Source organism: Pecten maximus, chromosome 4, assembly GCF_902652985.1.
Source record: "Pecten maximus chromosome 4, xPecMax1.1, whole genome shotgun sequence".
NCBI classification, from domain to species: Eukaryota; Metazoa; Mollusca; class Bivalvia; order Pectinida; family Pectinidae; genus Pecten; species Pecten maximus.
In genome coordinates this window covers 34,155,946-34,170,798 of record NC_047018.1, presented here as the reverse complement: position 1 = coordinate 34,170,798, position 14,853 = coordinate 34,155,946, and the positions used below count along the sequence as shown (strand labels likewise).

The window sequence follows — 14,853 nt, the reverse complement described above, 5'->3', positions numbered from 1 at the left end:
CACTGATAAAAACTACTAATGCTCAATAGGTCCACTGATAAAAACTGCTAATGCTCAACAGGTTCGCTGATAAAAACTACTAATGCTCAATAGATCCACTGATAAAAACTGCTAATGATCAATAGGTTCACTGACAAAAACTGCTATTGATCAATAGTTTCACTGACAAAAAACTGCTAATGATCAAAAGGTCAACTGATAAAAACTACTTACGCTCAATAGGTCCACTGTTAAAAACTGCTAATGATCAATAGTTTCACTGACAAAAACTGCTAATGATCAATAGGTCCATCGACAAAAACTACTAATGCTCAATAGGTCCACTGATAAAAACTGCTAATGCTCAACAGGTTCACTGACAAAAAACTGCTAATGATCAACAGGTTCACTGACAAAAACTGCTGATGATCAACAGGTTCACTGACAAAAACTGCTAATGCTCAATAGGTTCACTGACAAAACTGCTAATGATCAATATGTTCACTGACAAAAACTGCTAATGATAACAGGTTCACTGACAAAAACTGCTAATGATCAATAGGTTCACTGACAAAACTGCTAATGCTCAATAGGTCCACTGATAAAAACTGCTAATGCTCAACAGGTTCGCTGATAAAAACTACTAATGCTCAATAGATCCACTGATAAAAACTGCTAATGATCAATAGGTTCACTGACAAAAACTGCTAATGATCAATAGTTTCACTGACAAAAAACTGCTAATGATCAAAAGGTCCACTGATAAAAACTACTAACGCTCAATAGGTTCACTGTTAAAAACTGCAAATGCTCAATAGGTTCACTGACAAAAACTGCTAATGCTCAACAGGTTCACTGACAAAACTACTAATGATCAATAGGTCCATCGACAAAAACTGCTAATGATCAATAGGTCCATCGACAAAAACTACTAATGCTCAATAGGTCCACTGATAAAAACTGCCAATGATCAATAGGTTCACTGACAAAATGATCAATATGTTCACTGACAAAAACTGCTAATGATTAATAGGTCCATCGACAAAAAGTACTTATGCTCAATAGGTCCACTGATAAAAACTGACAATGATCAATAGGTTCACTGACAAAATGATCAATAGGTTCACTGACAAAAACTGCTAATGATTAATAGGTCCATCGACAAAAAGTACTTATGCTCAATAGGTCCACTGATAAAAACTGCTAATGCTCAACAGGTTCACTGACAAAAACTACTAATGATCAACAGGTTCACTGACAAAAACTGCTAATGCTCAATAGGTTCACTGACAAAACTGCTAATGACCAATAGGTTCACTGACAAAACTGCTAATGATCAATAGGTTCACTGACAAAAACTGCTAATGATAAATAGGTTCACTGACAAAAACTGCTAATGATTAATAGGTTCACTGACAAAAACTGCTAATGCTCAACTGGTTCACTGTCAAAAACACTGCTAATGATCAATACATCGACAAAAACTACTAATGCTCAATAGGTCCACTGATAAAAACTGCTAATGCTCAACAGGTTCACTGACAAAAACACTGCTAATGATCAATAGGTTCACTGACAAAAACTGCTAATGATAAATAGGTTCACTGACAAAAACTGCTAATGCTCAATAGGTTCACTGACAAAAAGTGCTAATGATAAATAGGTTCACTGATAAAACTGCTAATGATGAATAGGTTCACTGACAAAAACTGCTAATGATCAACAGGTTCACTGACAAAAACTGCTAATGATCAATAGGTTCACTGACAAAAACTGCTAATGATCAATAGGTTCACTGACAAAAACTGCTAATGATAAATAGGTTCACTGACAAAAACTGCTAATGCTCAATAGGTTCACTGATAAAACTGCTAATGATCAAGATGTTCACTGACAAAAACTGCTAATGCTCAATAGGTTCACTGACAAAAAATGCTAATGATCAATAGGTTCACTGACAACACTGCTAATGATAAATAGGTTCACTGACAAAAACTGCTAACGATAAATAAGTTCACTTATAAAAGATGCTAACGCTCAACAGGTTCACTGTCAAAAAATTGCTAATGCTCAATAGGTCCATCGACAAAAACTACTAATGCTCAATAGGTCCACTGACAAAAAACTGCTTATGATCAATAGGTTCACTGACAAAAACTGCTAATGATCAACAGGTTCGCTGAAAAAAACTGCTAATGATAAATAGGTTCACTGACAAAACTGCTAATGATCAATATGTTCACTGACAAAAACTGCTAATGCTCAATAGGTTCACTGACAAAAAATGCTAATGATCAATAGGTTCACTGACAAAAACTGGTAATGATAAATAAGTTCACTTATAAAAAAATGCTAATGATAAATAGGTTCACTGACAAAAACTGCTAATGCTCAATAGGTTCACTGATAAAACTGCTAATGATCAATATGTTCACTGACAAAAACTGCTAATGCTCAATAGGTTCACTGACAAAAAATGCTAATGATCAATAGGTTCACTGACAAAAACTGCTAATGATCAAAAGGTTCACTGACAAAACTGCTAATGATAAATAGGTTCACTGACAAAAACTGCTAACGATAAATAAGTTCACTTATAAAAAATGCTAACGCTCAACAGGTTCACTGTCAAATAATTGCTAATGCTCAATAGGTCCATCGACAAAAACTACTAATGCTCAATAGGTCCACTGACAAAAAACTGCTTATGATCAATAGGTTCACTGACAAAAACTGCTAATGATCAACATGTTCGCTGACAAAAACTGCTAATGATAAATAGGTTCACTGACAAAACTGCTAATGATCAATAGGTTCACTGACAAAAACTGCTAATGCTCAATAGGTTCACTGATAAAACTGCTAATGATCAATATGTTCACTGACAAAAACTGCTCATGCTCAATAGGTTCACTGACAAAAAATGCTAATGATCAATAGTTTCACTGACAAAAACTGCTAATGATCAAAAGGTTCACTGACAAAACTGCTAATGATAAATAGGTTCACTGACAAAAACTGCTAACGCTCAACAGGTTCACTGTCAAAAAATTGCTAATGCTCAATAGGTCCATCGACAAAAACTACTAATGCTCAATAGGTCCACTGACAAAAAAACTGTTTATGATCAATAGGTTCACTGACAAAAACTGCTAATGATCAACATGTTCGCTGACAAAAACTGCTAATGATAAAAAGGTTCACTGACAAAACTGCTAATGATCAATAGGTTCACTGACAAAAACTGCTAATGCTCAATAGGTTCACTGACAAAAACTGCTAATGCTCAATAGGTTCACTGATAAAACTGCTAATTATCAATAGGTTCACTGACAAAAACTGCTAATGCTCAATAGTTTCACTGACAAAAACTGCTAATGATCAATAGGTTCACTGACAAAACTGCTAATGATAAATAGGTTCACTGACAAAAACTGGTAACGATAAATAAGTTCACTTATAAAAAAAATGCTAACGCTCAACAGGTTCACTGTCAAAAAATTGCTAATGCTCAATAGGTCCATCAACAAAAATTACTAATGCTCAATTAGGTCCACTGACAAAAACTGCTTATGATCAATAGGTTCACTGACAAAAACTGCTAATGATCAACAGGTTCACTGACAAAAACTGCTAATGATCAACAGGTTCACTGACAAAAACTACTAATGCTCCATAGGTCCACTGACAAAAAAACTGCTTGTGATCAACAGGTTCACTGACAAAAACTGTTAATGATCAACAGGTTCACTTACAAAAACTACTAATGCTCAATAGGTCCACTGACAAAAAACTGCTTATGATCAATAGGTTCACTGACAAAAACTGCTAATGATCAACAGGTTCACTGACAAAAACTGCTAATGATCAATAGGCTCACTGACAAACCTGCTAATGATCAATAGGCTTACTGACAGCGATACTTAAATCCGTTTTCAACACTCCTGATCTATATGTGATTCTCTATTACACACCAAGCATCAACATATAACACTTTGTCGACCTTAGAATTGGATAAGTTAGTCTCAAAGACATTGATCATCTTGCATTCCTGAAGGATTCTAATAGGAATATTCCGAACAAGATAAAATTTCATTTGATGGCTTTTTAAAGATTTGTACAGAGAAGCATCTACCAATGCAAGTGACCCTTCAGCTCCTGATTTCCCAATGTGTTGTATGTAATAGGTCCGACTGTACATTGGCCGTGGGTATTCACATCACTTTTGCTTGTCTAAACTGACCAAAGGAAAGCTATTTTGAAGCTGGCAATAGTTTTAAAGGTTTTGAAGGCACAGGACGTTCACAAAGTTTGCCACTTGTACGAAATACTGTATAGTTGCTTTTATTCACGGGGGATTTAATTTCGCTATATTCGCGGTAAAGGTAATGTCCGCGAAATTAAATACCCGTGAATATTTTTCACCTTGTGATGAGTGACCACTATGACAATGAATAATAAACAATCTTTATTTAAAGCATATTGTTAAGCAGAACATGTACATCGTAAGTATACATGTAGTTTCTACTGTTTCACGATATCATATCAGAGTCGCATAAAATGTGTACATCGTAAGTATAATTTCTACTATTTCCGTATATAATTCATGTTTGTAAGAAATTGAAAATGCGCGAAATTTTCTCCCCGCGAAATAGTCCTGAACAGAAAAACGCGAAATTTTCACCCCGCGAAATTAAACAACTATACAGTAGCCCTTTTAATTTTCATTACTGCAGGTCTACCTTTTGTCGTTAGAAGGAGTCATTAGAGCGGTTTTAGACAACAGACTCATTGAATTGAGATTCAATTTGACTCTTGAAGAAGCTTCATTCCAACCATTATTAGTGTCATAAGTTTGAAGATTACTTGACAAGATTTGTCATTGATGTCATGGAGTGTCATGCTCAGTTATTTAAATATAACTAAGAGTAATAATGCCCAGCCTGCTATTCATGTACATTCTTATTGGGTAGCTTTCCTTTATTTAGATGAAGTCATTTGCCTTTTCACCATTTAGAAGAAGTCGTTAAATTGTTTTTGACACATTTTGTTATAATAGTGATCTCGTATGTAGTTAATTTCTGTCATTATTCATAAGAAGTATTTTGAGTATTTGACACATTTAACCTGTGTGGACTGAATATGGACCAACATACTATATTAATAATTCAAACACAAACCCCTATAACTTAAACACTGCAGAAATGGAATTACATTCATGAACTACCAGTCCTATTGGACCAATTAAAGCAGATTGACTAAGAAATTAGAATGTAAATATACGCATTAAATGGATTTATTTATCAAACGGACATTAATGGTCGCCCATTAAGTAAAGCTATATTTATTTCAAAGAACTTCAAAAATCTTGTATACTTGAGGGCATACACTTCTCTTCGATTCCAATTTATTGAACAAAGATTACACTTTCTCTATTTCGACAAGTTATAGATATCCATGCCTGTGACCTACATCCATCGTCCTGACATTGCGGGAAAGATTCTAGAGCTTTAAAACACAGAAACCTTGCACGACCTAGCATTATAGTGCCCACCGTTTGGACCTGGTAAATTATCTTGGTTAATAGCCCACCGGTATTATCACTGTGGTAGTGAGACTCATGACGAGGTTCACTTTTTTTTTTTGGATTTGCAACTCGCATCCTACATCTCGCATTTTGCAAATCGCAACTTGCATTTTACAACTCGCACTTTGCAACTCGCAATTTGTAACTCACAACTCGCATTTTGAAACTCGCACTTTGAAACTCACAACTCGTAATTTGCAACTCGAAATTTGTAATTCGCAACTCGCAGCTCGAAGAAAATAAAATAATGACACACCTGTGATATCACCGTGGTAGTGTAGCAAATGACCCACCTGTGATGTCACTGGCGCAGTGGCACATCGGCCCTCCGGACTCTTGAGTGCAATTGGCTGTTCCAATTGTCGAGCAGCTTGTTCCTGTGCACGATATGATGTTTGTGTTGTTGATCTCACAGCGTGATCCACTGAACCCGTCCATACAGCTACACACCAACTTCCCATCCATGTCAGTGGAGCAATTGCCGTTGTTCTGACAATACCTTGATAATGAATAAACAAAAATTCAGTTGAGGTAATATGACCTACTGGAGAGCTAGATAATGCCTAGACCCCCCCCCCCCCCCTACAAGTGATAGATATTTAAAAAGGGCGTCTTTTGTTAGTTCTTTAGTTTAACTCTCTTTCTGATTTTTTACTTCAATTTTCGCTCCTATCAGAAACATATTTCCTGTTTTAAATATTTTAACCAAAGACCAAAGATAATAAGCCCTTGCATTGTTGTAACCATCTACTGGTCTTGGTTTCATCACCGTTTCGTAGCTTAAAGATGTTACACAGCCGCTAGCATTGTACTTGGCTTGACACACGAATACATACTGCATATAAGCACACACGGTATAGAAATATATCTAATTAACACCAGCAAGTAAAATAATACCAGTGCTTCAAAACGTTTATAAGACCGAAAGTTATACGCTAAGTATAAAGATGGAGCATCAAATAATTTCTTCAATGTGCATGCATTATTTTTCACTTTCAATTTCAAAGAAAAAAGAAGTTAAAAACTTTTGAGGAGTTTCCTTATCTTAAATTCAAATCTATAAATTTACTTTATAAAATATCTCATATAATATATAAGATATCTGATAAAATATATATGATATTTTAAAAAATATAGACATTTCATTTAATTTTCCTTATACAATATCATATCTTTCATGAGATATCTAGATTTCTCATGAAAGATATGATATTGTATAATGGTTTGATACAGATTTAAAATCAAGATATGTTGTCATTTTATTAAGTTGATATAATATACTAGAATAGTTAAACATCTAGTATATTATATAAGATATCTTTTATCTTTTATGAAATATCTTAAACGATATATAAGATATCTTATCATATAAGATATCTTACAAAACTGATATTAGATATCTCATTTATTATATAAGATGTCTTATACAATTTGGAAAATTATTGGATCAACTTTGCTCCGCGAATAAATGACAACTTGGCTTGTTATACATAAGTGTCGGTACAGTTTTTATTTAGATCGAATATCGCTACAGTTGTTTTCGACCTTAGTGTCAATACTGTTGTTGTTTAGACCCAAGAGTCGGTACAGTTGTTTTCGACCTTAGTGTCAATACTGTTGTTGTTTAGACCCAAGAGTCGGTACAGTTGTTTTCGACCTTAGTGTCAATACTGTTGTTGTTTAGACCCAAGAGTCGGTACAGTTGTTTTCGACCTTAGTGGTCAATACTGTTGTTGTTTAGACCCAAGAGTCGGTACAGTTGTTTTCGACCTTAGTGTCAATACTGTTGTTGTTTAGACCCAAGGCGTCGGTACAGTGGTTTTCGACCTTAGTGTCAATACTGTTGTTTTTTAGACCCAAGAGTCGGTACAGTTGTTTTCGACCTTAGTGTCAATACTGTTGTTGTTTAGACCCAAGAGTCGGTACAGTTGTTTTCGACCTTAGTGTCAATACTGTTGTTGTTTAGACCCAAGAGTCGGTACAGTGGTTTTCGACCTTAGTGTCAATACTGTTGTTGTTTAGACCCAAGAGTCGGTACAGTTGTTTTCGACCTTAGTGTCAATACTGTTGTTGTTTAGACCCAAGAGTCGGTACAGTTGTTTTCGACCTTAGTGTCAATACTGTTGTTGTTTAGACCCAAGAGTCGGTACAGTGGTTTTCGACCTTAGTGTCAATACTGTTGTTGTTTAGACCCAAGAGTTGCTACAGTTGTTTTCGACCTTAGTGTCAATACTGTTGTTGTTTAGACCTAAGAGTCGCTACAGTTGTTTTCGACCTTAGTGCCAATACTGTTGTTGTTTAGACCCAAGAGTCGGTACAGTTGTTTCCCATACTTACGTTTCTGCACAACTGTCGTAACACATGGGTCCAATGTAATCCCCGGGACATAGACACTGGGAAGTATTCATGTACATGATGCACCTCCCGCCCACACACTTGGTTGTGTTACACATCAGTTCACACGCGTCACCGTAGTACTGGACTGGACACGCACAGTACGTTGTGCTATCTGACCACACACAATATCCTCCATTCATACACGATTTTGCTGCAAAAGATCAATTACAGATAATTGAAATGATATTGCTTACGGAAATAGGTTTCATATGATATTCTTGTTAAAATGCTGACTTAGAAAAGCAACCTCTTTGCACTTATAGTAGGCCCTCTTATTTTATTCACTGACCATTGTTGATAAAGTACTTCAGGACATTACAGGATAATGTAAAATATATGACTTCACAAACTTTTCTTGATAAGATATTTAGTATATCAAGTTTATAGCTCTCGCATGTTCCTTAATCAAAGCAATTTGTTCACAGAAACATGGTGTCGCCTAAAATGAGATGTTGGCCAGCGGGGTTGGTATACTACAAAAACAGCCGGAAATACCGACATTTAAACGTGACCGTAATCCTATATCACAGTTGGCAAAAAAAAAAAAAAATTTTTTTAGAGACAATCGAAAAAGTACGAGGATAATAAATCAACGTGTTCAAGTGGATGAAGCGTCTTCTGATCAAATCTGGTCAAATCCGGAATAAAGCACATTCTCAAAATGAGAACTAGGGTGATGACAAACTACAAGAATCGGTTACATCTTACAAGGTATTTGCTTCTTTGTCCAAATTGTGTATTATTTTCACTCCCATAATGATAATCGTTTATTTGTGTGCGGATATTTCATATAATCAGCAAAGGAGATATTCTGCTTTGATCAAACAATGAACCGTTCCTTGTTAAATCATGCAAGTAAGCTATAATTGATTGATTTTGAGTTATAATTTTGTTTACATTTACATGTAATACTTCTTTATATGTAAACTGTGTTTTAATTAACCATACATTGTTACTGTATACGTTTAATACATTAGAGAACATCATGTATATCATGCGGCGTGTCTCGCCTTTGATTGTAGGTTTAGACATGTTTTATTACACTGTTCATACTTACTACATTGGCCAGACGTTGTCATGACCGCTCTGCAAACTGAAAAAGAATAAAAAAGATTTGTTTTGCATTGTTGAAGTATTTTTGTTTGTATTGTTGAAGAGTGGTGTTGTTTTTTCTCTCGTTCTTTTTTCTACTATGCATTCCCTTCATCATAAAACGATCGAGACATCTTTTGTCATCTTATCACACATTTACATACTTATGTACGTCATCCCTTACGTGCGTGCGTGAATGGGCAGGTAGGTAGGTAGGTACTAGGTACATTGTAGGTAGGTAGGTAGGTAGGTAGGTACTAGGTACATTGTAGGTAGGTAGGTAGGTAGGTACTAGGTACATTGTAGGTAGGTAGGTAGGTAGGTAGGTACTAGGTACATTGTAGGTAGGTAGGTAGGTAGGAAATCACTTATTTAAGACAAACATTATGCATTATTTTACATGCTCGCTCTCTCTCTCTTACAATTCACACCTCGCACGTACATAATACATGAACAAAAATCATTAACAGATACATTATCATAGCTTTTAGTTTTGTATATATTTAGTGTATAAAAGAAATACTCCTTCAATACCAGATATATTCCGAGGATTACAAGCATTTTATGCGGGAACTAGCGAAATACTTTACTTTAAGTTTAAACCAGTGTTGGTGCCATTGTGTTTGTGGATGACTGGTGTTATCATGTACTGAAGTTATAAGTTGTTGTTTAGAAATGGTGATAGGTTGACACAAGTGTCTGTGACACTTGTTCCTATTTCCCAGTGTCATATTGTACAATTTTTCATTATACTTGAAATGAAATAAAAAGAAAGTTTAAACTAAATACTTATTAACGCAACAACCGTTAAGCATTTTAAAATTACATAACACTATCTTAAAATAGGCCAACAAAACCGGAAATATTGCATCAAAATATAAGAGGTCTATCACGTGGTTTGGGACGAGGAAATGAAAGAGTAAATAATTTTTATGAATTTTAATCCCGCTAAAGTCCGTTTTAGAAACATTTTTATACAATTTAGTATACACTTTAAAACTGTTTTGAACGTATGTAATCTAAGGAGCCGAGCTATTAGATCGTCACTCCTAAGCACTTGTCACGAGGTTTATCAACCCATGCATATAGGAAGTACTTATGATAATTATGTATCGTGTTTGAAAGTTTTAGATATGGAGGTCACCATGTATGTAGACAGTAACAGTGAAGACAGTGGTGGGTTGTATATGATTGACTAGTACCTAGTTGAGCTACCCTGTGGTTGGCCAGTAAATGACCTTAGTCGACACCAAGTCACAGAACTTTACACTAGAGGTTTATATTGCATAAAAATACATACAGATAGTGCCGATGACAGATAATTAGGAAGGGTGAGCAAGCTTAAGGTCAATGGATAACGCCATGCAATCTCATACAATGCACGAGAACTGTGACCAGAATGGATTACTAACTAGATGTGACGTCATCAAAGACCGAATCCCCCCACCTCCAATGCTCTGTTAAATAAGTGTTTGAGCAACAAAAAGTAAAAAGCATCTTATCAAAAAGAGACTTATTAATACTCAGTATCCCGGTAGGTATGGCAGCTTCATAACGCTTGCACTATCCATGTCACGGTACACACAGTAGAAAGTAAGCAATAGGCATGAAAAATGACAGGTACTACGAAGTAGGCATTGGATATATTTGACGGAGGTACCCAGTAGGCAGTAAATAGTGAATTAAGTTAAAATAGGACTTGAAAATATTACATTCAAGTATCAGATTAATCACCAAAAGTAAATAGAGCGTAGGCTGAAAATGTATGTTTAAGTATCAGTACAGTTTAAAAAACTTATGGCCCCTAGCCTTTTACTAGCTCGGTCAATAACAGCTAAATACAGATTGAAGTTTAAATAGTGTGTCAGTTATCTCCCTTCTTGTATGTAAATTATAATAAAATGGTCGTTCTGAATGATATGACACAAATATGGCAAATAGAGAGGCAATTCAACCATCAAAAATGCTCTAATTAGACACAATTAGGAATTCTGAACATGACAAGAATATTAGTCTTAGGAAATAGTGTTGAGTTAGAGGTAAAAGATGCAGATTTCTAAAACATGTCCCTAACTGTACATTTTATCATTTCTCTTGTAAAAATCCCCTTTACTGTGATCAGATGTCTTAATTATATTCTATAGACGCATTTTTAAATACCTCCCTTTTTGCTATATTTGTGTAATATTATTCACAACCGCGAGGTTAAAACATAGATTAAAAATGGTCCAAAATGCCCCTATCGTGTGTTAAAGACAATTGTGAGCGTGCCGACATGGCTATTGTTTCAGGTTTGATTATTTGTGTGACTTATAATTGTTCACTGCTATATCTTACTACATAGTAACTCTACAGAAGGAACTGCTAGCGTCTATACCAAATTGATGATTTTCAGATGCCCATAAAATTATTTTCTTTTATTACATGACATTTTTCCTGTTTTAAATTTTTTTTCTAATATGAATTTTTGGAAAAGGGAGTTCATGCCATTATAGGAAATGGAAGATAAATCATATTTCGTGTACTCATTTTCGAGCCATTGTTGATAAAAGTCACAATTTTGACATATGTGATTTTACATGAATTCTACTGCTTTATCTATAAACACAATTATTCAAAGCAATATCTTCAAAGTGTGTTATCAGATATGTATGAATGGCGTCAGTCTCCTTACCTTTTTTACGTCCTGAACTAATATTTGCTATTTTTCAATTTTTCGAACACAAAATGGAAGAAACACACGTTTACAAAACGGCCGCCAAATGGGCCAATTTTTTTTTTTAATTTGTTTTTGGAACGGACTAAGGACCTCGTGCCAGCTATGCGGGTCCAGTATCAACAGTTGAGGTCTTTGGGGATCGCAGTTCATTGATACATGACCATAGTTCTGTGTGGGGCGTCCTGGGTTATGTAGTATCTAAACCGGGTCGGGTTACCTCGAACCTAAAGAGGTCAGACACATATAATGCCGATGTTGACGACCGCCGTGGGTGTACGATTCGTCATCTGGATATGAAACCTAAACATCTACCTCTGCCTGTACTTCCCTCTAGTTAAGTAAAAGTTTCCTGCTTTACTTACATATATACTTATCTTTCACTTGACTGAATTATTGCCAACTACCCATGCAGTATATATAGTTAACTACCCATGCAGTAGATATAGTTAACTACCCATACAGTAGATATAGTTAACTACTCATGCAGTAGATGTAGTTAACTACCCATGCAGTAGATATAGTTAACTACCCATACAGTAGATATAGTTAACTACCCACACAGTAGATATAGTTAACTACCCATGCAGTAGATATAGTTAACTACCCATGCAGTAGATGTAGTTAACTACCCATGCAGTAGATGTAGTTAACTACCCATGCAGTAGATGTAGTTAACTACCCATGCAGTAGATGTAGTTAACTACCCATGCAGTAGATATAGTTAACTACCCATGCAATAGATGTAGTTAACTACCCATACAGTAGATATAGTTAACTACTCATGCAGTAGATGTAGTTAACTACCCATGCAGTAGATATAGTTAACTACTCATGCAGTAGATGTAATTAACTACCCATGCAGTAGATATAGTTAACTACCCATGCAGTAGATATGGTTAACTACCCGATAGATGCAGCTACTTATTGATGAGCTGGTTCCATTAGTATACAATATACAAATTATGGGAATACATGGAGTAATGTGTTCATTATCGTAGGATATTCACGATAAATCAAGGACGCGATTCTGACTCATCTACAGACGAGCACAGCTCCGTTATACGGTAGTGGAGCTAGGCGAAATCACATGCAATGTTTGCTGTATTTTAGAATGCGTAATTGTATTGACAACCAGATAAAAGGAAGTTATTTATCGGCGGCGAGGTTCTCATCACATTTCCGATATAGTATGATTTATATAAGATTTTATATTATTCCGTATGAAAATTAAATAAAACATAAGATTTGATATCTACAAGACTTACATATATCATATATATATAGATATATATTAACGTTACATACAATGTAGATACTTAGAAAATGCGAGGCTTATTACATATTTTGTGACAATGTACGCTTCTGATGTGATTTTTTTGTTTATATTTGTTTTTATGTGAAGATTAGATTTATCCTGTTATTTATATGGTACGTTAGCACGTATACATGTATAGCATCTGTTGTTTTACAAATCTTTGTAAGACAGTGAAATTTTAGAAAACTAAAACGGGACTACTCAACTAGACAAAGGTGGTGCACTGTCTGCAGAGGCAACTGCTTCGGAGCTGCACATGGCGACAGAGGCAATGGTCACGATTGTAAAGGAGGGGCGGGGTGCATCAATTCACACACAGTAACAATGGGAGCGTGTCAACAAGGGGTGTGAACTTACCTAGTATACAGCCCAGAGCTAAAAACACCGGCAATATCCCTCTAGTCGCCATATTGGACTAACACGTCGTATGGGTATCCAGTGCTCGTGTATAGTAGTAGCTTTGAGGATGTTTAGGAGGAAACGGGACCTTGGTCATCGTTTTAAAGGGAAATAAGGTTCCCGGCCCGGATTGTAAGATGACGTCAGCGTATTATATTGTCGCGTGTTGCGTTGTGCAAATGCTCTAATTTGCATTTTCACGAGACACGTGTTCCAGGCTTGATGTGGAGGAGTCGTGCACTCATAGAGATATCTAACAAAGAAATATGCATTCAACTCACAACAATGATACAAAAGATTAGGAATATTTAGTTTTGTTGTTGTAGACTATATAAATACGATCGTGTGTAAATGATAAACAATATCAAGTTGATTTGACTTTTCTTGGAGTATTACAGGTTTCATGCTCAAAAATTCATTACAATTTGGGTCGGTCAGATCATAAGTAACCGTTACGATTTGTGGAAGCGTCAGATTGGGTGAATAGGAGAGGGCGTCAGCGGATAGTTTTTGGGAGGGCGTTAGGGGATGTACGTGTATATTGGTATCCCCTTTCATCAATCGTAACGTGTGGCTACATCATATTAAGTCGGAAGTCCTTTCACGTTGTGAACGTACATGTTATCTTAAATTAACTTGGAGACATAAAAATAACGGAACCTCTAGAAACGGCATATACTATAGAATAGTAATCGGAGTGGTCCAGATATACTAGAGATGGAGTTTACTTTAGTAATCGGAGTAGTCCAGATATACTAGAGACGGAGTTTACTTTAGTAATCGGAGTAGTCCAGATACACTAGAGATGGAGTTTACTTTAGTAATCGGAGTAGTCCAGATACACTAGAGATGGAGTTTACTTTAGTAATCGGAGTAGTCCAGATATACTAGAGATGGAGTTTACTTTAGGGATCGGAGTAGTCCAGATACACTAGAGATGGAGTTTACTTTAGTAATCGGAGTAGTCCAGATATACTAGAGATGGAGTTTACTTTAGGGATCGGAGTAGTCCAGATACACTAGAGATGGAGTTTACTTTAGTAATCGGAGTAGTCCAGATATACTAGAGATGGAGTTTACTTTAGTAATCGGAGTAGTCCAGATATACTAGAGACGGAGTTTACTTTAGTAATCGGAGTAGTCCAGATATACTAGAGATGGAGTTTACTTTAGTGATCGGAGTAGTCCAGATATACTAGAGACGGAGTTTACTTTAGGGATCGGAGTAGTCTAGATATACTAGAGATGGAGTTTACTTTAGTAATCGGAGTAGTCCAGATATACTAGAGACGGAGTTTACTTTAGTAATCGGAGTAGTCCAGATATACTAGAGACGGAGTTTACTTTAGGGATCGGAGTAGTCCA

General features: G+C 35.8%; 1 protein-coding gene across 2 annotated transcripts in view; it reads right to left on the bottom strand.

Moving 5' to 3' along the window:
* Window positions 1-13,558, bottom strand: part of LOC117325903 (neurogenic locus notch homolog protein 1-like) — a 43,119-nt gene extending 29,561 nt beyond the window's left edge. For both annotated transcript variants that reach the window (XM_033882408.1, XM_033882409.1), the window contains exons 1-4: window positions 13,447-13,558; window positions 9,021-9,056; window positions 7,904-8,114; window positions 5,860-6,065 (exon numbers count right to left, since the gene is read on the bottom strand). In XM_033882408.1, coding sequence (XP_033738299.1) covers window positions 5,860-6,065; window positions 7,904-8,114; window positions 9,021-9,056; window positions 13,447-13,498 — 505 coding nt within the window. In that variant the 5' untranslated portion in view covers window positions 13,499-13,558. The remainder of the gene's footprint in view (window positions 1-5,859; window positions 6,066-7,903; window positions 8,115-9,020; window positions 9,057-13,446) is intronic.
* Window positions 13,559-14,853: the final 1,295 nt, after the last annotated feature.